This window comes from Balaenoptera physalus (genome assembly GCF_965194825.1).
Source record: "Balaenoptera physalus genome assembly, chromosome: 13".
Taxonomy (NCBI): Eukaryota; Metazoa; Chordata; class Mammalia; order Artiodactyla; family Balaenopteridae; genus Balaenoptera; species Balaenoptera physalus.
This window is the reverse complement of record NC_138892.1, coordinates 91243403-91267760: the sequence shown is the minus strand read 5'-3', so window position 1 is coordinate 91267760 and position 24358 is coordinate 91243403. Positions and strand designations below refer to the sequence as shown.

General features: G+C 35.2%; 1 protein-coding gene and 1 long non-coding RNA gene across 8 annotated transcripts in view; one reads left to right on the top strand and one right to left on the bottom strand.

The window, feature by feature from the left end:
* Window positions 1-24358, bottom strand: part of LOC309641247 — a 214818-nt gene that overhangs the window by 83348 nt on the left and 107112 nt on the right. The gene's annotated exons all lie outside the window — the stretch shown is intronic.
* The window catches only part of SLCO1C1 (solute carrier organic anion transporter family member 1C1), a 78033-nt gene that overhangs the window by 48422 nt on the left and 5253 nt on the right, over window positions 1-24358 (top strand). For all 7 annotated transcript variants that reach the window (XM_082421068.1, XM_082421066.1, XM_082421072.1 and 4 more), the window contains 8 exons: window positions 2254-2400; window positions 3960-4058; window positions 5916-6161; window positions 7163-7327; window positions 12718-12913; window positions 15908-16073; window positions 18319-18503; window positions 20070-20134. In XM_082421068.1, the coding sequence (XP_082277194.1) occupies window positions 2254-2400; window positions 3960-4058; window positions 5916-6161; window positions 7163-7327; window positions 12718-12913; window positions 15908-16073; window positions 18319-18503; window positions 20070-20134 (1269 nt within the window). The remainder of the gene's footprint in view (window positions 1-2253; window positions 2401-3959; window positions 4059-5915; window positions 6162-7162; window positions 7328-12717; window positions 12914-15907; window positions 16074-18318; window positions 18504-20069; window positions 20135-24358) is intronic.

The window sequence follows — 24358 nt, the reverse complement described above, 5'->3', positions numbered from 1 at the left end:
TTACTCGCTACCCCTAGGCTGGGGAATCCATTTCTGCAGAGGCAGTGTGGAAGTCCTTCTTTATATACCTGCTACTCATCTAAATCTTTTATCTACACCATAAAACCTTTTCACTCCCCTAACATCCTCATTAATGCTTTCTTCTGAGATGTCCTTTTCCTGGTCAATGAACCTGAGAAGTCTGGCTGTTTGAATGAAGGGAAGGGCCAAAAGATTAAAAGAAATATTGAAATACGAGGGGTGAAAATGGGATGATCATAAACATGTAAACAAATTTACCCTGTCATGCTATATGAAAAAGAAAGCATTCCAGAAGAAAAAGCAAACGTGAAAGAAGGTAATAGATAAATTCAGGAGGGCATATAAAAATCAATGGATGAGAACAGAGGGCTTGTTTATATAAGAACATAATGGATAGTAAGTTTAATTCAGGTCCATATAAAGAGGCAAGGAGATGAGCTAAAGAATTTGGACTTTCACCTGTACACAATGTACAGTCATTGAAGATATTTTATTTTGTTCTTGGTTTTGACAGTCAGGGGAGAGACATGGTATCAATGACAATACAACTAATTAGGAAATATTTAAGCCTTTAATGTTAAAAAGAGGGATATAGGGTTTAGGGTGGAGAATGAAAATTTTTTAATGTAAAGAGACCAGTTATTAGGTAGGTACAGAGTATAAGACTCACAACTTGATCCTTTTCTTTCCTTTAGATGAGATCCTGCTCCCTTAAAGTCATAGATTTATGCAGATGTTAAACATAGCGGACACAAGGCTTATCCTAAAGGGGTTAGTGGAGTAAATAGAGGACTCTTCTCAAAAATGCTTTGTGCACAAACCCCATTTCACCCAAATACTCTAGAGCAGAGCTCTCCACAGGAACTTCTGTGATGATGGAAATGTTCTGTATCTATACTGTCCAGTACAATAGCTATTAGTTGCACAAGACCATTGAGTACTTGAAATATAGCCAGTGTGACTGAGAAATGGAATTTTAATTTCATGTAATTTTTATTAATTTAAATTTCAATAGCCACATGTGGCTTGTAGCCACTGTACTGGAAAGCACAAAGCTAAGGTGTCTACACTTATCTACAAGACTCCTCTACCAACAAGCATAGAACCCCACAAATGTCATGGCTGGAACTGACATTGGAATCAATTTTTAAAAAGGAGTCCCCATTATATTTTGGGAAGTGGAATAGAAATCCAGAGAAGATAAGTGAAAAATCCCTGGTCACTTGGCTACATTTCTAGAAGAGGCAGAATCAGAACTAAAAGCAACATGACTACATAGTAATCTTTTCTGTCACAGAGTCTGACTCATCTATACAAAAGTGTTCACCCCAGTTCTTCATAACCCATACTTTACCTTCAAAAATTACTTTCAAGGTTAGTAGAGGAGACGATATCTCCTGCCTCATAGGATTATTAGGAGAATTCAATTTGAAAATGTCTGCAAACCACTTAGCCCAGTGCCTTGCAGAAAGGGAGCATCCAGAAGTGGTGATTTTTAGAGATGGTTAATATTATTGCTTTTATTAAAGTCACCAAACTCTTCAAAGTATATTTAATTTATTATATGGGAGTAATTATTCTACTTCACATGTTCATATTAAGACATGACTTTTATGAAAGCATTTTAAAATTGTTAGCTTTGAATTTCCCTCTGAAAATACTGTCAAAAGGTTCTTTTTGTTGGAATAGTTATACAACTAAGGCATATAAGGTTTTAAATTTCTATATGAATTTGTTTCTGAAACGTGAGCCCTTAACTATCGAACAGTTATAACTGTAGGCAATGCTGTTCAAATTTGAAGTATCACCCATATAAAATTTTGAATTTCAGATAAAACTTGTTCAGCAATAAAATTACCAGTGACTTCTGTTGCAAAATAGAAAAGTTTGAAGATTAAGGTGAGAAAAGCCTTCTTCAAATTTTTGTATTTTGTCCCAGACAGGATATTGAATGTTACTGGAGTGTAGGAATTCAAAGAATTCATTCTAAATATGAAATAAAAAGAAAGAAAATAAGAAATAAGGGGACAGGAACAAGAAACAATAGATTTCCTTGGTCTCTCGGGGATTTACACTGCCTAAAATATCTTGCTCAAACTCCTATCAACTTAGGTTTATGGCAAATTTCACTTCTGCATTCTAATGCAACTTTAGGACAACTTGTAGACATGCAGAATAAATGTTTAACTTCGATAGTGATCGAATTTCAACCTCATTTGCTTTCCTTTCAAGAATGTGAAATTGATGCCAGCTCCTCCATGTGGGCTTATGTCTTCCTGGGGAACCTTCTTCGTGGCATTGGAGAAACTCCCATTCAGCCTCTGGGCATCGCCTACCTTGATGATTTTGCTAATGAGGACAATGCGGCTTTCTATATTGGTAATGCCCACCTCATTCATCTTCTTGGGATACAGGGTACCTGGTTTTCTCAGCTTCATTCTCAACTAAATAGGGTGTGGAAGGTTTTATACTTCATATCCAACTCCTTTATTCAGTTCACATTTTTCTGAAGTCCACACTGAGGATTTGGATAGCGAAGAAACTTCAGTTAGAAGGACCTATTGCTTTAGGGAAAGAATATCAGATTAAAAGAAAATATCTGTGAGCTCAACTGCTGTGATATATGACTTGTGCAAGTATCTTCATGGATACAGAAGAAGGACAAGAGCAAGGCCTGAGCCAACCGTACGTCTGGACAGACCCCAGCAGATAAACCAGCAGCTAAAATCACAAAACCCAAAAGATAGCAAACTCCAAAGGTAAACGAATGGAAGCAGCATTTATTGAGTGCCTCTTATGTCTCGGAAGCTAAATTTGTTCTGTTTCATACATTAGTCTTGATTTTGGGGGTTCTGACCTTTTGAGAGTCTCACCCTCAGAGACAGAAGGACAAGATTTAAATTCATTGAGGGGGCTGTAGGTAGGTCCATGGTATAGTTCTGCCCTGGCTACTCACACAGAACTCCAGAGGTCTCTGATGATATCCAAGCATGCTGTAGTTAAAAACAGGGCACCAGTTCTAATGGAAAACTGCAGCATAGATTAGGACCTAGAATTGGAACAGAAGCTCCATGGCACATGCTAGGCAATTACTCTGGGGACCAAAGGAAAGATTGCGGCCAAGAGATGCACACAGGTGTCAGGTTGTCCCCATCCGGTCCAGGAGCTCAGAGCTTGCTCACTCTCCTTTGCCCTCTCTTCTATTCTGAAAAGGATCTGGTAACTGCTATTTACTCCTCCAGTTAATTTAAATCACTCTCCCAGGGATATGTGCATAAGCTCAGTGATGAAATGAAAGGCAGATGGGAGATATTTTGCAAGGAAGACCAATCTTTCTGGTTACTAGAAATGGTGTCATTTGGGAGATCTGCTCCCCCTACCTGTAAAAGCTGCCCAGGTGCGCCGTGAGCGTTCCAGAGGACACCTCTCCCCTCTCCCAAGTCTAGCTCCTTTGCTGGCTGCATAGTTACTGCACTTGCAGAAGGTCCCACCAGAAGCTCTGAATGCAAGCACATTTCATTAACGTGGAAGAAATCAATTTTAATGTCAAAACAAGTTTTATGCTTAACTGACCATAAAAGGTTTTTGAAAGACTGTCAAAATAGTATAATTCTGATTTTTATCACTAGGGGGAATCTAATCCTAGGGAGTAAAATTTGCTCCATTTGGGGAAATTAACTTCTTCAGAGTCTTAGTGTTATTTTCTTACTAAGACATAATTATTGCCTTAAAAATGTTCATTCTTCTTCCAACACTGAGGAGGACTTATTTCCGATTCAATGAGGTTGAAAAATTGACAAATCAAGCACACTTAAGGGAAGAGCTGAGGAAACATTTTCAGTGACTAACTGGATCTTATGCACATCTCTTGTTTAAAAATTAATTTACAAGAGCAAAGAAATTGCATTTTTTTTTTTTTTTTTTTTTTTTTGGTGCAGGGTGTGTGCAGACGGTTGCAATTATAGGACCAATCTTTGGCTTCCTGTTAGGCTCATTATGTGCCAAACTGTATGTTGACGTTGGCTTTGTAAATCTAGGTAAGGGAGTTTATTTCTATTTATTCATTTACTTTGTTTAGTTACTGTAATTTTTTAATAGGAATAGTATAGAAAATATCAAATTGCCTTTTTATAAAATGACAGGATGGTAGTCTTTCATAAAATGGAAATAATCCATGGAAAACTTACTCCTGATCCAATCATCACACATGATTGTATGTGTGTGGAATACGAAAAATAGGTGGTGATCAGAACCGGCTGACTCATCGTTTGTTATTCGGATGTATCAGTTTCCACTTCTGGTTTCCCAGCTCAAAGGCATTCCAGCTTAGTTAAGACTAACAGCTGTGGCTACTTCTTGGCTCTTGTTGGTTTCAGGTGAATCAACATTTACTGCAGTCACATCAATTGATAACATATTTCTGGACTTGTCAGAAAGGCCAAAGATTGAAAGTCTTCTGGCAACCAAAATTTCCTTATTTAATGTACAAGTCTTTTTTAGTAGAAGGCATATTCTAGTGAGACTAACTTTCCTTCTGGGCGAATGCTTGTGGAGGGAATAAATGGAGGCCTCCTCTTTCCATAGTTATTAATTTGTTTCTTTCCTTATATAAGATGTAGTCCCTTGACATAGATAAAATTCATCTGGTTTTTTTAAAGACACCCTAGAAGGCAATTAAAAAACAAGAAAACAAGTTTCATTTTTATAAATTCTGGAATTGCATTGTCATTAGTGTGTATTATAAATGATTATTGTGTGTTAAAAAAGAATGCAAAACTCTTGGGCTAGTTGTCCTTTTTTAATCAAATAAACTGGAATATACATTCCAAAAATTTTATTTATTCATTATTACTACCAAATTTATTTCACATCTACTCTATCTCAAGTGATGTTCTACCACAGTGAACGAAATATTGGGCTGGCCAAAAAGTTCGCTCGGCTTTTTCTGTAAGATGTTATGGAAAAACCAGAGCGAACTTTTTGGCCAACCCAATAGTTGCGTTCCTTTACTTCATGAAGTTTAAAATCTGGTCGTGGAGACTGATATAGATAAGAAAGTGTTGGTGTGATGAGTGGTACAGAGAAATATTGTGAAAGGGATGCAATGCACATGCAGTGGTAAACTAGTTAAAACCCTGTAGTGAGTATAACGTAGTACCAATTGAGCCTAGTTGTCAAAGGATTCTCATAGAATGTTGTAGAGGTAGAGTATAATAATATGTTTCATAGGTGCTTATATAGAAAAAAAAAAACTTGATTTGGTTAAAAAACTTTGTCAATGCTTACCTTTTAGTCAAATAAGAAATATTATCAAAAATAAAATTTTATGATGATTAGATATTGATGTTTTAATTACATATACAAATCTTGCTTTGGACCTAGAATAGCTCTGAAGTATTCTCAATCATCATTTAATAAATAACATTCTGAGTGGCTCAGACTAGATTTGGGCCAGAGGGCATAGGGCATAACTTTTTCTTCCAGTAAAGTCTTAGACAAACCTTCAATATGTAAATCAGATGAAAGTGGTACTCATGTGGGGTAGCTGGCAGAAGGTTTTAAGCCCTCATTAATTCTTTCTCACATGTTGATTTTTTCCTGTCATGGGTCCAGACAGAAGCCCAGAGCAGAGTGAGACCCCTTCCAGTATGTAGACTCTATACTTTTAATCAAAGAAACAAAAGGAGAAATATTCATGCTCTGAAAACACCCTCTTTCCTTCAAAAAGCAAGATAACAATAATGTTCAGATTAGAAAAGGTTATCATGTATGAATTATTAGGTATTTTTATGATGTGATAGAGGTAACGTTTGGATTTTTTTTTTTAAAAAGAGGACTCTTCAACACACTATCTTTGCTGTATATGCTCTTCGGCCACCCTCCCTCTTTTTCAGATCATATAACCATCACCCCAAAGGATCCACAGTGGGTGGGTGCCTGGTGGCTTGGTTATCTAATAGCAGGAAGCATAAGTCTTCTGGCAGCTGTGCCTTTCTGGTATTTACCAAAGAGTCTACCAAGACCCCGGCGCAGAGAGGATTCCAATTCCTCCTCTGAGAAATCTAAGTTTATTATGGATGATCACACGGACTACCAAACACCTCTTGGAGAAAAAGCAAAAATCATGGAAATGGCAAGGGGTGAGCCAGATTCTCCTTGATTCTGAAACACTTTCCATTTTCCTGTTGAAACTTTATAGGCGATCTATAAATAATACCCCTCTCTCCACTTCACGTGTTCAGAAAAAAACAGAAACTGTACAGGAAGCAGAAATGAAGATTATTAAAAAGTCAGCTTTATTACTGGAAAACTGATTGAAGAACTTGACCCAAAGTCTTGGTAACCTTCTTTGCTGCTGTCCCCACATTTACACCTCCTCAGTGTAGACGTTGCAACTGCCCCTCCCTGGGAGGGCTGTTTCACATTCACCTGGGTGAATCTTCAGGGCTTGTGGCCTTTTAACAGATGACATCTACCCACTTGAAAATGTGCACCAGTGCACGTGTCCCACTAGTGATCAAAGGAGTGAGTGTAGCATGGGGCCAAAGGTCAGACATGTTCTAGTGAATTCCCTCCACGTGGAAATGGGTGGCCATGAGAAAGATTGGTCCCCCTCAACTGGCCCAGCAATATTGACATTTATAGAAAATCTTCACATTTCTGTTTGGCTGCATAAAAGAAGAAGGGAGAATGCCAAAGCTCATTTCTAACAATAATTAACTGGAGATAACTTTCATATTCCCTTCTCTGCACCCATGACCCAAGTTGGAAGGAGAGAGATCAGAAAACTCAAGTTCTTAATGTCCAGTCCATGACTCCCAGCTCAGTGGTGAGGGAGTATTCTTATCCCTCGTGTCTTCTACCCACATCAGAGGAATCTGTTCCTGTCTGACACTCTAATTTATAATCTAGATTTTATGCCTGTAGAAGTGAGTGCCTATGTCTGGATCTGAGCCTGGCCGGAACTCAGCCTTGACTTGTGCCAATGGCTTAATATCTAGAGTGCGTGTGTGTACCATGCTATAAATGCTCCTCAGAACCATGACAATGACACTCAGCCTCTAAGCCCTGATGCCATGGCTGTATCTTCTGCCAAGTGTGACACTGTCTTTAATTACTCCATGCTATTTTTGTCTCACAGATTTTCTGCCATCACTGAAGAGTCTTTTTGGAAATCCAGTGTACTTCTTATATTTGTGTGCAAGCACCGTGCAGTTCAATTCCTTATTTGGCATGGTCACTTATAAACCGAAGTACATTGAGCAACAGTATGGGCAGTCACCCTCTAAGGCCAACTTTGTTATCGGTATGCTTCTCTGTCCTTCCTGCTTGCCAATAGGCAATCTCAGCTGTGTCTTGTTAATCCTTAGTAACTTTAGAGAAATTGTTCCAATATTTAGACTGAAGGTAATTTATGGCATTTCAAAATGTAAGCGAAAAAATCTAGCAGAGTAAAATATTTAGTCTGTGGTACGACTTTGTAGCAAAAATTGTTCAAAACTGTGTGTGAATGACCACGAGAATACCACATAGACCAAATATGCATCTTATTAGGAGATTGTTAGTACTGGATATTTGTCGTTCAAGTGTAGCTGAAACCTCATAACAGTGGCCATTTTACCTGAACAGTTTCTAGGATTACAAAAGGTAAGTATTCAGACAGGTTAAAAGGTGTGCATTGCAAAACAAAGTTTGTGTTTGCTCAGAGTTGAAAGACTTCTCTGATTCCTGGCATTTGGGTTATTTAAAAGGACTGTGTTTCTAGCACAGCAGGACAGCCAATAAGAGACATATTCAAGGGCAAAAAAAAAAAAAAAAATGAGAAGATGAATGAAGAAGAACCAGAACCTCCAAATATAAAACCACCATCCTATAAGCAATTGGATACTTTAAAACCTGGATTAGCTCCTTTAGTCCACAAAGGTGTTATTTAATGCTACTGTTTCAAAGTATAAAACATATTCTATTCCTTTGGACATGTTCCTTTATGACAGGAGACTCCAATGGCTTAAAATCATTTCTTCTTCATAAAATATTTTAAAACTTGCTCTATTCATCTATCTCTGAAAGAGATCAGGGTGGGGGTGTGTGTGAGGAAACAGCTGAGCATATTTTGGGATGTATAAATTTCTTATAATAATCCTGGATAATGGGCACTTAGCAGATGCAATTCTAATTGACTCTTTGAACTGCTGTCCTTCCCCTAAATTCTAAATGTGAAGGCTATAATCATTGTTGAATTTTACTTTCAACATTAGTTGGTTCAAATTAATTTAATTTTATTATTTAATGGTTGACCTGAAGAAATATTGATATTTTAGGGCTTTTTTTTTTAACCCCACACCCCATCCATGCCAATCAAAGCTTTGTACTGACTTTAAGAAGACTAGAAGAGGAATGAAATTTTGACATTCTTTTTATTTTAACATTTCTTTTGTGTTTAGAGACATAACTTATAAGCAAGTTAGGTCTACAGACCTTAAATGTATAGCTCAGCTGGATAAATGTTTACATGTATATATCTGTGTGGTGATCATTATCCAGAACATGTAGCACAATTCAGTTCCCCAGAAGGCTCCCTCAAAACTTCTTCTACCCAATGTTCTTCTCCAAGTTAATAACTATTCTGAACTCCATCATTATCGATCAGTCTTGCCTGTTTTTGAACTTTATATAAATGGAATAAGTTATGTACTCTTTTGTATCTAGCTTTTTTCAATGGAAGTGAAATCTACAAGATTCATTCATGTTATTGCGTGTAGTGGTGGTTTGTTCTTCTCATTGCTGTGTAATATCCCATTACATAAATATACCACAGTTTGTTTGTTTTCTTTTTTTTTTTTTTTTCTTTTTGTTTGTTTTCTTGTTGATGGACATTCAGGTTGTTTACTGCTTTGGGCTATCATAACTAACACTGCATGAACATTCCACACGTATTTTGGTAGGCAGATTCACTCATTTGTCTTGGCTATATCCTGGAGTAGAACTGCTGGATCATAGGGAATATGTTTCGATCTGGCAGATATTGCCAAAACATTTCATAAAAGAGTCGTGCAAATGTTTACTCCCATTAGAAGTGTAAGAATGCTCCAATTGCTCCATATCCTTCTAATGTTTGGTATTGTCAGTCTTTTTCATTGTAACCATTCTTATGGGGTGTGATGGTATCTTATTGTGGCTTAATTTGCATTTATCTGCTGACTAACTATGTTGAGCATTTTTTCCCAGGCTTTTCGGTCATTTCATTATCTTTTGCTAATTCTGTTTGAGTCATTTGCCCATTTTAATTGGATTGTCAATCTTTTCCTTATTGGTTTGTAGGCATACTGTATTTTTTCTTGATACAAGTTCTTTATTGAATATATGTTTTGCAAACATTTTCTCACAGACTTCAATTTGCCTTTTCACTCTTCTTAATTTTAATCATGTCCAATTTTAATCTTTTCCTCTTTCATCCGTGCTATTTTGAGCCTGTTTTAAGAAATCTTTGTCAAACCCCAAGGTTATGAAAATGTTTTCTTAATATTGCTGCTAGTAGATTGTTTTAACTTTCACATTTAGGTTATAATCCATTTCAAAGTATTTTTTTCAAAGTATTTTCACATAATACAAAGTATTTTTGTGTTATGTGAAGGAGGTCAAGATTCATTTATCAAAATGAAGAGACCATCTTCTCCCCATGAATTGTAGTGAAGAACATACCTTTAAGTATATGTTTATTTCTTATTATTCAACATGTACATAACACTTACAGATTTGGGGGCCTTTGATTTTGCTCCCACTAGAATGATCAATAAGTTCTTTAAAATTTTCCAGTTGAAAAGTTCATTTCATAAAGGAAAATTAAGGGCCTTTTGGGGGGAAGTTACTTAGAAAAGAAATGAAATTACATGTAATCTCATTCCTTTATTAAGTAGATAATAAATGAAATATGTTTTGCCTGTAAAATTATCTTTAAGAGTAATTAGCACAGATGAAAGAATGTGAGATTCTGAGAGATTCAATGGCCTGCCCAATATCATGCATATGTATCTTACATACATACATACATACATACATGATATAGCCAGGAATAAAATTATTTCCCCTGAGCTTCTGAGTTGTATTTCCTCACTGGGCATAATTATTTTTGGAAAACTGTCAGGAAGAATCTGATTAATAATTATCTTTTGAATTGTGGCTGATTGATTTCTTTTAATCCATGACCCTACTCTGTATACTGAAATGGACTCTGAGATCCAAACAAACTCATCATCAGAATTTTTTGAGCCATCTATCAAAGGTTGCCTGGAACTCTAATTCCTCATAATTTCTGGCATATCTATAGATAATTCAAGTACTTTTGTGAGAGCTAAGTAAAAATGTTTAGTAATTCCACATCATTATAACTAGGATACTTTCCTGAGTGCGTTGTAATTTTACATTATTAAGTATGGGATACAGCAGAGTAAGGGAAGTGGGTAAATTATTCAACATCCTTAACACTTGTTTTGATTTTCTGTAGAATGGTGAAAAGAAATGCATCACTGGGTTAAAATAAAGATGAAAAAAGACATATAAAATGGATTGTAAATGCACATAGCTCTCATTCAACAAATATATTTTCTCCCTTTCTTCACTTTTTCTTTCCTACCCCTCTCTCTTTTCTCCTTCAGCTTTTTTCTTTGGATTATGGGAGAATGACCCTTTCTGTAATAAAATATGGGAAAGGCACAGAAAAGACACATTTCCCTTCTACTCTCAGAGAAAGCATTTGATATGACATGGAGGAAAGAATAAACAGAAATTTCCCTAAAGTGTTCAAGGGCCGACCGATCCAATGAAAATTTATTTTACTGTACCTGTTTTTATATGTTGGTCACATTCTTTCTAAAGTTTAGAAATAGCATTTTCTTGTATTAATTAATTTTGCAAATAAAACGAAAGAAAAATAAACAACAAAAATTTTTCAAAGTCAGGGACTAGAAAGTATGAGATGAAATGGTTTTTGTTTTTTTTTTAAGGGTATGGGCTTTTAAGAAATTTCCATTCCAATTTCTACTGAAAGAAATTTGATTAGACAGCTGAACCTTTCATTTAGGCTTTTCCTATCACTATGAAGTTACATGGACATTTAGGCTTTTCCTATCACTATGAAGTTACATGAACTTCTCTCATGAAGTTACATGGACATCTTTCCTTTTCCTTCTTAATACACAGATTGCAATTATTTATTTTTGCTTAATTTCTTGAAATTTTTTGATTAAATAAGATAGGAAGTAATTGACAAGATACATCAACACTGACTATCATTGACAATGATTATCATTCTCAATTTTTGGAGATGTTACACAGACAAATAAGGAAAAATTAAGAGAACTGTTTGTGAAAATATGATCATAAGAGAAAGCATTATTATTTTTGTGGCTAAGCTAGCATAGGAAATTTAGAATTATATTATGATCTGTTCTAGAATCAAGTAAAGTTACATTAAAAATCTGTGAGGTGATGGAAAACTATCTTAATTTGTGAGGGAAAAAAAAACCCTCTTATTATGCCCAAGAAGGATGGCTAATTTTACTTCTTTGTCTGCACCCAACTGGTTATATGAATATGTAAATTTTTCTTGCATTTCTTTCTCTCTGTAAAATAAAAATCTTAATACTTATTTCTTCTAACATTAGAGTAATATTGTGAGGGTCCATGATATAACCAGGACTTTTACTTCACTGGGAAAAAAGCTTTAAAAACATCCTAAAGTACTATTATTACTATAACTCATTACTGTTTCATCCTAATGGCTAAGGCTTTCATGCACCTGGGAAATCAAAGTTTCCAGCTTATATCGTAATTCTGCTGAGCATCTCGAAACAGTTTACACATTCCTCATAACTCTTGTTTGGGATAGTAACAAAGAATAGGGTCTTTAACTTGAACAAGTGTGCTGAAATAATAATAGTAATTAATAATACTAAAATATATAATAATAAACTAGCTTGTAGCTTTCCTGATATTTGGATAAACATAAATATTAAATTCAAGAGAAATCATAAAATAAACTGAAACAAATTGTAGGTGCTAGGATAAATTACAGCTAATGTTTCCAGTTGGAATATTTAGATGGTAAACATTTTATTGGGTTGGCCAAAAAGTTTGTTCGGTTACTGAATACGTTGTTCAATAAAGTTCTTGGTGAAAATGAAAAATGTCTTATTTTTACTTTAAACTGAATGAACTTTTTGACCAATACAGTAAGAGCAACACATTTTACGGTGTGAGTGGAAAAAGTGTGCAATGAAGAAATCAATGTGATATTTCTACCTCATTAAATGACTCAAAAATACCTAAGATGAAAGAAAAGAAGCTTTGGGAGGCAAGAAGCACATCTCATATGCTGTTCAGGAACTTCGCCGTCACACTGGCCCTTCATGGACAGCTTATAGATCCTAGGGAACTTGAAAGGGAGAATCACGTTGACAGTATATTTGAAATGTGCTACTAATCTTTTTTGAAATCATGTTAAAATTTAGTCATCTTGAAATAGGAGAGTAACTATTAACTAATTATTAAATATTTCTATATTTCTATAACTTAAATTAACCAAGTAGTTAATAATAAGTCAGAAACTATTGTATAATTTTGTATAATCCCTTAGAAAGTTTGTGTGAGTGTACTCACATTTCTTTTAGAGATTCACAAAATTTTCTTTTTCCTCAGGGCTCATCAATATACCTGCAGTGGCCTTTGGAATATTCTCTGGGGGGATAGTCATGAAAAAATTCAGAATCAGTGTGTGTGGAGCCGCAAAGCTCTACTTGGGATCATCTGTCCTTGGGTACCTCCTATTCCTTTCCCTTTTTGCGTTGGGCTGTGAAAATTCTGATGTGGCAGGACTAACAGTCTCCTACCAAGGGTATGTTCACTCATTAAGTAATCTGAGGAGATTGCCTTGTTTAATCAAATTATTGATAGAGTTTCAAAATAAGATAATTTAATTTTTAAGCATTGTAACTAAGAAAAGAAGTTAATGTTTTATTATGGGATAGTGGATATTATGGAATAGTGGACAATGCTTATGACATGTAAGCTGTTATTGTCAACAAAATCTGTCATTTCCTTTGAATTTGAATGTGTTAGAGAAATATAAAGAATGCTAAATCCACATCTTACTTTAGGGCAGCAACCTGATAGTGGAAAATACAGACCTTGAATTTTGCCTCTGCCCATTCTTAGTGAAGTGACGTTGTATGAGTTATTTAACATAGCCTCAATTTTTGCATTTTAAAAATAGAAATAATAACTGCCTTTTAAGGTTTTGTAAGGCGAGATGATATACATGAAAGTGATTAGTACTTACCTGGCACAAGATAGATGTGCCACTCATGGAAACAATTGTATTTTTTTTCTTTGAACACCTAGATAGCTGGAATGGTCTCTGTGCCATGCTTTATAGTCTCTGCTACTCAAATCAAGAGAAATTTCAGGAGAAAATGGCTATCCCTCAAGCCAGTGACCCACATTCCAGCTCTCTTTAGCTCTTTGCAGCTGATCATAAGAATATTTATTGATGTTTTCAGACTTATGCCATCCTGCCTGGGGTGGGTGATTAGTTTCCAGAGTCTAAAGGCTGGGTCTTAAAACTACTTCACCCTTCCCCTTCAAGAGTCCTTGCTATCACTCTACCCTGAACCTGAGTTCCCAGAGGCAGTTCTCTTCATCCTTCCACCTATCTATACATTATTTGTTTAAAAAAAAATTATTGAGCTACTACTAGTTGCCAGGCCAGCCTCCCTGATTGTATCTGCCTGACTGCCTAAAATTCTGCCTGTGGTTCAAAGGCCAACACTCCTGACATTATGTTCTGTTTTCTGATGGTTCAGTTGCTTCTTGCTCACTGCTTGCTCTCCAGCTTCCTTCCACATTTATCTATCTGTCTTGTGTTCATGTTCCATCCTCTTCATTATCTTGGTTTCCCCTGCTGTTAAGTGAACATCAATTATACTTTTGCCATCTAAAATGTTCAGGAAAATTAATGAATGCAAAGTTCATATATCGTTGCTTCTAGGAGTTATCACAGCAACAGTTAGACTTAATGGAGTATAGTGTTGCCTTGGTAACAGTGAGCAATGTAGATTAAGAATGTTAGTTGTATCTGCAAGAAGATTCTGGAGCGAGTAGAAGCCCTGTGCCATCTTTTACTATCCCTAAGATCTTCATGGTGGATGGACAGTGGTAAAGTGTTTTATATTTTGCAATTTAGAAAACACCTTAGTTTTATTATCTCACTTCTACCTTCAGATGCCCTTATGAAGTTCTTTTACCCTCGTTTAAAGGGAACTGAGATTAGAAAGGTCAAGTAACTTCCTCAAAGTATAATGTTCTTTCTATGACATTATGCTATCTTTAAGCCAAAGCAAATATGTAAGTAGACAACAACAGAAAAATTTTGAGATTTACATTAAAAGGATACTCAGATGATAATAAAAGATTAAATATTTTTAAACAAAACAAAATAATTATTCATTGAGTACTAGCCACTGAAAGCAATTCACCTCAAAAGACTATAACTGTATTGCAATAATGCTATCATTGTTTAAAACTCCTCTTTTGAAATTGCTTTCCATGTCTTTTTAGAATATTCTCAACAGGGGCAAAATTTAACCTTTAAGAGCAGCTTTGTTATTGGAAGGAGCCAAAGAAAAGGCAACATCACTGGGGAAATCTCTCCCCTCCCAACATGGCTATTTTGAAAGAAAAATCTCATTTGAGCATAAACATTCTGGCATATTTGATAAAACTCATAATTAAAAATTTAAATAACTCTACTGTCAACACATCTTACATAAAACATATATGCAATTAATTTCTGCTTCAAGATTGCCCTAAGTGATAAATTTAATGTACCTTCAGTAATATAAAAGAATTGGCTTTATAAAATAAACGTGCTCTCCAGGGGTTATCCAGAGTTTCTCTGTTCCACAAGGCTGTTTTGATTCTGGACATTACAGTAACACTATAGATAAGCTTTAGATATGATAGTGGAAGAAATTTTTCTTCTGCAATGATGAGAATAAGTCTGATGCAAGACAAAAATGTAGAATCCAGAGGCCTGGAACGGTTCTAATTCTGGGTTTGTCACGAACAAACGTGAATTTGAGCAAATTATCTGCCTACTTTGGACCTGACTTTCCTGATTTGCCCAATGAGAAGTTGGCCTAGATCACACCCGCAGTTCTTTCAGCTCTAACCTTCTAAAATCTCAGCCCTACAGTGTCCACAGTGGCTTGATTCTAGGCTTTCAAAGACACATTTATACTTTCAGATACTACAACACAGTCTCAGTTAAAACTTAATGCCTTAGAGAAGAGAATAAGATGACATATTCCTGGATGACTTCTTAGGAGGCCTAGTTAAATACCCTTTCATTCTGCTAGAAGACATCTCAAAGGTCTTTTGCTTTTACATTTGAGGTGACAAAATCCATAGTAGTTCTATGAGATGGAATATTATATAAGTTTGTTATTATATTGATACACAATAAGAGCAATGTCATAAATTGCTCTTAAGGTTTACTTTACTTTTCTATCTTGTTAGTCATTTTCATACATCACTGCATAGAAAAATATTAGAAGATTCTAGAGTCAGTAGATGTTAGTAAAAGCCATCAGCCAAGAACTGGATATCATGTGAAGTTGTAAACCTAGAAAGATAACTTTCAAGAGAAAGCTATTTAATAGTGGATTCACATTTAATGATCAGAAGCTGGCATTTCTGATGACAATTGTGTTCCCCCAAAGCAAACGTTGTTGGCAGTGCCATTTATATCACCCAAGAACATTGATTTTTGAAAGTATTAGGGTGCTGCCTACTAAGAGGTAATATTTTATACCATTACATTTCTTTTCAGAACCAAACCTGTCTCTTATCATGAACGAGCTCTCTTTTCAGATTGCAACTCAAGATGCAAATGTTCAGAGACAAAATGGGAACCCATGTGTGGTGCAAACGGAATTACATATGCATCGGCTTGTCTTGCTGGTTGTCAAACCTCCACCGGGAGTGGAAAGACTACTGTAAGACATCTTCTCTAAAGTGTGTGCCCACAGGCCTGCGACAATGCTTAACTATACAATCCTATGGGGGCTCAGGGACCAACCTAGGAGCAGACCACACCGGTCGAATCCCTGGCTTTGACTCTGCCCTTGTTCTTCTGTGTGGAGACAGGAAATATAAGCATCGCTAGTAGAACTAGAGTTGTTGGAAGAATTAGCATCAGAATTAGAATCATGAAATAGGCTGGAGGAACTTTGTAATTATATAATCTACTTCTCTCATTTTGCTTATAAGGAATGTTAGCTTCAAATGAGAAAGTCTCAGTCACAAGATCATATAATAACATCTGCACTGGGATCCATCTCTCCTGACCCTTGGTCCTTGCAGGATTTAGAGGACAGGGCAAATAGAGGCCAGTATTAGGAAGTCTAGCCCAAAAGGTCTAGACCCAGTGGTCAGGGATCCAATTGTGAGGAGGTTGATGGTTCTGGGACAGCTCTGCCCGAGATATCAAGCCAATGTGCATAATGATTAAAAGAGTAGGTGGCTGGAGTGGAGGGTTCCTGTAGGGTGTAAGAGGAAGATGAGGTTGGAACTATAGGTAGGAAACCAGTTGTGAAGAGTATTATGTACTTCAATCATTAATAGACTCATCCCTCTAATCACACCTTTACATCCCTGTCCCAAACAGAGACTCTTCCTTACACTCGTGTATATGGCACAGTGATTGGATGGCTTTATACTTGTGGCTGATGAAATCTGCTTGTATTTGACAGCCCTAGAGGGCTGAAAATTAAACCACACATATATTTACGTATTTTTATCAACTAGATAAGAATGCTTAGGCAAACACTTCTGTAGACAAATTCATCCTTGTTGATTTTCTCTCTGTTTATTGTTACTTTTGACATTTTATTCAGAGCAGAAAGGATTGGTCTCTAGCAACAGTGATATAAGACCACCCACCCATCTGAAATCTGAGTTTTCACCTTCCCTTCCTTTTCTTCCTTCTTTCCTTTCCTCCCCCTAAGCCCGATCTTTGGCCACTACTCTTTGGTCCAAACTGCCTGAAGGTTTTTCTTTCCTTTTTCTCTTTTACTTTGGATTTACTTTTTTATTTAATTGAAGTACAGTTATTTACAATGTTGTGCTCATTACTGCTGTATAGCAAGGTGATTCAGTTATACATATATATATTCTTTTTTTAAAAAATATTCTTTTCCTTTATTGTTTATCATAGAATATTGAATATAGTTCTCTGTGCTATACAGTAGGACCTTGTTGTTTATCCATTCTATATTATAATAGCTTATATATGCTAACCCCAGCCTCCCACTCCATCCCTCCCCTAAACCCTTCCCCCTTGGCAACCACCAGTCTGTTCTCTATGTCCGTGATTCTGTTTCTGCTTCATAGATAGGTTCATTTGTGTCATATTTTGGTTCCACATATAAGTGATATCATATGGCATTTCTCTTTCTCTTTCTGACTTACTTCACTTAATATGATATCTCTAGTTGCACTGGAAGATTTTTCTTAACCAGAGTTTCCATTTATTGAAAACACTGCATGCCAGAGACCTGAAGTGTGTGTGCTGGCCATGTAACTCCCTAGAAGAATTGCCCAGCAGAGAAAATAGGAAGGCCATGAGGCCTGGGTAGACTCACCATGTTTGAGGGTTGGCCAAGGCCCCATAGGCACCCATGTGTGTGGCTGAAGTAGAGGGAGAGGAGGAAGATCATTGGGCGATGAGATCAGAGTGGGATTCAGGAGCTGCATCATAGATAGTGTGGAAGCCACTATGAGGATTTGGGATTTTATCCAAGTACAATGAGAAGTCATTGGAAGGTTGAGAATAGTGATGCAATCTGACCGCTATTTTTAAAGGCTCACTTGGGTTATTGTGGAAAAGAGAGTAGAAACATGTTGAGCATTGAGAGACCACTGCGATAATCAAAGCAAGCAAAAAAGGTGGCTTAGACTTAGAAGTAGTAGAGAAGAACATAAGGTACTGTTGGATTTGGTGGGATTTGCTTGGAGATGGTTCTATAGGTTCAATAGTTTGTAGACCATCTGCTCTTTGGATAATGAAATGTTGTCTCTCTAGATTTTGCTTTGCTTGATATATTCTAACACAGAAAAATAAAAGTTTCCCCATTGTTTATGTAATAAATGTATACAATAAATTCTTTTAAAATAAATACTTGTCTTTAATTTTATATACAAGTTACCTCAATAATTGGATTTTTCCCTATTGTGTTACAGATATTTAATAACTGCACCTGTGTGGGAATTGCCGCCTCAAAATCAGGAAATTCCTCAGGCATGGTGGGCAGATGTCAAAAAGATAATGGATGTCCCAAAATGTTTCTGTATTTCCTTGTAATTTCAGTCATCACGTCCTATACTTTGTCTCTAGGCGGGATACCTGGATACATATTGCTTCTGAGGTGAACACTGATTCTCCGTGCCCTAATTTTAATATGACATACTGTGATCATCTACAGCAGTGATTTCAAACTCTGCTCTGTGGAATCATTATGATTCCTTACAGCTCTCTTAGGAAACTTGTTCTACTTTTATGCTTTTCCCACTTTAGGTTTTTATATAGATAATGTGGTTGAATAGAAGTTTTTCTATTATAACTTATGCTTGAACATTTTTTATTGGCTCTCCTATCCTAGATCTCGATAAAATATATAAGTAAATTCATATTTTAAAATATTAGTTTTGTAACAAGTATTTTCAGTGATAAAATTTTCCTCCTCATTGAATTAGTGTTGCAAGTATTACTGTTAAACAACTGATCGAAATCACCTAAAGATATTACAAATTTCGATAAAATTGTTAAATATGAAAAGTCAAATTTTATTGTAAATCAATCTTTTATGAGATGGATTAGGTGATTTTGAAATTAACTCATATATCAAAGGATGAATATTAAGTTTTTCTAAAATGAAACTAATCAAAATATTGTTTATAGCTTTAATTTCCCACAACTTATATTATAGAAATTGATCAGGAAAGATCTACAGAAGATAGGATCTAACATCCACAAATCTGTTTTTGTAAAAGGGTTTAAGGAGAACATGAGATATTGATGCTTTCAAATGGAAACATGGGTTTGATGGGAAAGCACTGCCCCAGAATTCTCAGACCAGGATCATTCTTCATGGGTACCTATTTCTCCAACATTTGCTTACCTTGTGCCAAGTAGTCACCTGGGCCAAGTGAATAAACAGGCCAATAGAGGAAGAATTTTCCTCACCACCAGTCCCTCAAATGAACCACACTTTATTTTGATGTCAGAAGGAAATGTCATTTGCTTCAAGGAGAAGAGTTGTAATTTTTGACTCTTTTAAAGCAGAGACTAAATATTATACATATGAAGAACTTACTACCATGGTTAACACTCAGTAGTTATTATATATCCTCATGATTATTACATTTAAAATCTATACGCCAATCCATCAGTTAAAGTTATACAGTCATATTAAGGATGGTCTTGTTATTTTAGGTACTCTTGTACTTGACTGGTAAATTCAGGCCCCCACTATTTAGCAAAAACACTAAGCATGTCACAATGATTCTGATTCAACTTGAGTCAATAGGGTCCTGTGCTTTTAGACCAAAACCCACAAAAACTAGTTATAGGTTATTAATCCTTTACTGTGCCTCAAATTCTTATAATTTCTTAGAATTTTTTTCCCTGTGAGTCCTTGTTATTTTACTGATTAAATTTGATTTTACTTTACCCAACGCCATTTGAATATGTCATGTAAGAGTGAATTACCTTTTAGAAATATTAACTATAAATTCCTCGATACACTGCATATAATGGAACAAGGTTTTTACATAATTTGCTTTCCCTATGCTAGAATACTAGTGGGTTCTCCATAAATGCTACTTGAATCCTAACATCATTTCATGTGTGTTCAGTAGATTATCACTGACATTACTATTTGCTTTAATGTACTATTATATTTTTTGTCATAATGCTTTTGTTGATTTTTTAGGTGCATTAAGCCACAACTTAAGTCTTTTGCCCTGGGTATCTACACCTTAGCAGTAAGAGTTCTTGGTAAGTATAATCTATGCTTTAATTATGGTAGCCATTACAAGTGTATTTTGAATAATTTTCTAAATATTTTACAGAATTATGACACATAACTAAATGATGTCGGTAGTAGATTCCTGTTCTTTTAATCTTCTTCCTTCCTTCATATCTTTCTTCCCTTCCTCTTTTCATTGACTACTCTCTTCCTTTTTTTCAGAAATATTGAGAACCAATGCTATACCCATGATAAAGTGATCTTATAAGAGTAATGACATTTTTAAACAATCTTATCTCTTCTAGCATGGGTCTAGTGTCAAAAAATCCATTGCTGTTATAAAAGAGCCCTCTGAGAGGAAAGCAAAAATTGAATCAGTAAGAAAAACTGAAGTCTAAATATAATTTTTTAAGTTATTAGATGGAAGGAATTCTTTTGAGCTACTCTCAATGCTAGGATATATCATTGGTAGAAAGATCATTCAAACAATCAAAGCAGTGTGGATTTGAATTCCCAATTTGTTAAATGTAATAGGAATGATTTCTTCTGACTACCAGATTTTTCAATATTCATTAGTTAAAACCCATAAAAAACAGAGTGATTAAGTTAGATAGGTTTTTGTCCTTAAAGAGTTTATATTCTAAAGAAGATAGTAAAAACCATTGTAAATGTTCCTCTGTAACTTGACAGAGAGGAACTACCTGGAAGAAAAACAAATTCAGAGCTTTAAATAAATGTGGTTTACATAAATCTTGACATAAAAATGGATATATGTGAAGATAGAATATAATCCTGATAAAATTGGGAAAACAACAAAAATGGAGGTTTATGCCATCATGGCTGGCTCTAATTCTACAATATAAAAACAGAGATTATCTAGAAAAAAGGCTATTGAGCCTGAAGTACATCCCTGGCTGTAATAAGTCTATCTACCTCCCTTTGAGAACATAGATATAACCTACAGTGTGAAAAAGATCTCAAGTAAAAGAAATAATTCATAAAGTTGATTCCATATAAATGAAAATATAATCAACACTGTATGATACCATTTATATGTGGAATCTAAAAAATACAGCAACCTAGTGAATATAACCCAAAAAAAGCAGACTCACAGATATAGAGAACAAACTAGTGGTTACCAGTGGTCGTGGGGCAATATAGGGGTGAGGGAGTGGTAGATACAAACTACCGGGTATAAGATAGGCTCAAGGATATATTATACAACATGGGGAACATAGCCAATATTTTATAAATGGAAAGTAACCTTCAAAATTGTATAAAAAATAAAAAATATATATACTTGAAAATGACAAAAATATCATAAAGCAAACGACAAACTACATACAATTTTTTTCAATTTATATAACAGACAGGTGGCTAATATCCCTATTATAAGGAGAACACCTAAGTCCTGAGAACAAAAAGATCAACACTCTAAGAGAAAATGGGTTAAAAGATATAAACAACCATTTCATGGAAAAATAAGTATAAATACCTCTTAATATATAAAAAGATAGTCAAGGACCCTCATAATAAGAAGAGTACAAATTAAAACTACACTGATACTAATTCTTACTTATCAGATAGGCGAATTACCAAATGTTGTTTGTCATGTATTACAGTACAAATAGAAAATCGATACATTTATACACTGCTGGTGTGAAAATTATACTATTTCTGGAGAGGGATATTTGACAATAACTAACAAAATTACATATAGACTTATCTTTTGACCTAGCAATCCCACTTCTAGGAATTGATGTCAAAAATGTGCTCGCAAAAGTATGAAGTAAGTCTAATCTTATGGATGTTCAATCACTGTGGCATTAGTTATAATAGTAAAAGACTACAAGCAGTGTAAATGTACATCAGTATGAGACTGGTTAAATAAACTATAGTAAACCCACATAATGGAATACTATGCAGCTGTATGGACAAATGGGGAAAATCTCTCTCTAATGTTACCAAGTATATTAGTCAGTACTGGCTGTCATAACAAAACATCCTGGACTGAGGGGCTTAAACAACAGGAAGTTATTTTCTCATAGTTCTGAAAGCTGTAAAGTCCAAGATCAATGTGTCAATAGGGTTGGTGTCTGGTGAGACCTCTCTTCCTGATTTGCAGATGGCCATTTTCCCACAGTTCATTCCCTGGATCTTTTCTCAGTGCACAGAGAGAGAGGGAGAGACTTTTGGTGTCTCTTCCTCTTCTTATAAGGACACCATTCCTATCAGATTGGGGCCCCACCCTTATAACCTCATTTAACCTTAATTATCTTCTTAATTACTTTTTCCACATACAATCACATTGTGGGTTAGGGCTACAACATATGAATTTTGTAGGGACACAATTCATATCAAGTGATCTCCAGGATATGCTTTTAAGCGAAGGAAAGCAAAATGTGGAACAACGTATATAGTATGATGCATTTGGTGTAAGTATAGAAAGGTGGAAATATTATACACACACACAGAGGTATTTGCTCTTGTTAACAAAAAGAAACAATGGAAGCATAAACTAAAAACTAATACTAATTTTTAAAAAACTTTACCTGTTAGGGAAGAAAGGAAAAAGGGGAGAGAGAACAGGATGGAAATGAGACTTTGTAAATGTAACTGTTGTATAATCTGAAAGCATGCAAAAATTTTATATAATTTAAAATAATTAAATTAACAGAACCAAAGAAATTCTTAAAACAAAACTAACTCTATATTATATGGGTGACATAACCATACAGAAAAAAACTTTAAACTACATGGAAAGTAGAATTATTACCAAATCCCCATTGCTTCAGTACATTTTATGGTCTTGTCAGTAATACTAACTTTGGCATTGTTATGTTAAAACTATTGTATATTTTAAGATTAAAGTAAATAAGATATTATGTTAATATCATTAGGAATCAATATTTTCAGCATAATAGAAAAGCGATAAAAGCATAAAATAAAAAATTTAAGTAAAACTCATTCTTAATTTAAACTTAAAATGTTAATATGAACTCATATAGCTTTATTTTAAAATAATGTGTATCTTATAACTCTGTCTCCTGAAAAATCTAGAATCTATTTAACCCAGGAGACATGAGCATCCATAGCAATGAATCTGTGCTGTCTAAATATCATTCCTCAATAAAGAAACCACAGCACCTTGGAGAACTGACCAAGGTCTAGGGTAGAAAATGCACAAGATGATTGTGGGACAACTTTTGTGCCAGAAAGTGAGAAAGCTATCAAAGGGATATGTCAAAAGGACACAGGCCCAATTTGAGGAGCTTGGCCTAAGGTGAGATAATTTGAAAATAAAATATGTAATATAAACAATATTATTATATTAATTAATATATAACATAACTAATCATTATAATATCTGCCGTGTCTTGAAATACATTGAATATATAAAAAGACGTAAATCTGTAATGATACCTAAATAATTTTGGAGACTACTAGGGCACCAATTCATTATTTTTGAAACTGATAAATGGAAAGAATTGAGCATTTATCCTGCCTTCCTTCTATGAACTATATTTCGAAGTAACCAAATAAATAGTCATGAAGGAAAATTCTCTTTTATAGAAAAATCCTAAATAATTTTACACAAGGAATAATATAATTTTTAACAATCTGTTTTGCAACCTCCTCAATATTTGCTGAAAGCTATAGGTGAAAATGGATGAAAAACTTCATAATGGAGGGCATAGCCTGAGTCTCAGATCCACTTTAACATTACAAAGAGTGGCAAGTAGACAGCATGTGACTTCTGCCAGAACACACAGAACCACCTGTGCCTTGTTCCTGCCTGAGTCTATGCAGGAGCTAACTACCAGGTTATTGGAAAAATGAAGGATAGGAGAACAAAGTAAATGATGCTGTGAAGAAGCAATCAGTCAAATCTGGACTGTGGCATATTCTATAGGACAAATGTCTTTCTTCAAAAATCATTAGTATGAAAAAAAAAAAGTTGAGGAAAAAGCTGATATAAAGAGCCATCAACTAAATTTTTTAAAAAAGATCTTTACTGGAGTATAATTGCTTCACAATACTGTGTTATTTTCTGTTGCACAACAAAGCCAATCAGCCGTATGCATACACATGTCCCCATATCCCCTCCCTTTTGAGCCTCCCTCCCGTCCTCCCTATCCCACCCCTCTAGATCATCTCAAAGCACAGAGCTGATCTCCCTGTGCTATGCTGCTGCTTCCCACCAGCCAACTATTTACATTCGGTAGTGTACATATGTCCATGCTACTCTCACT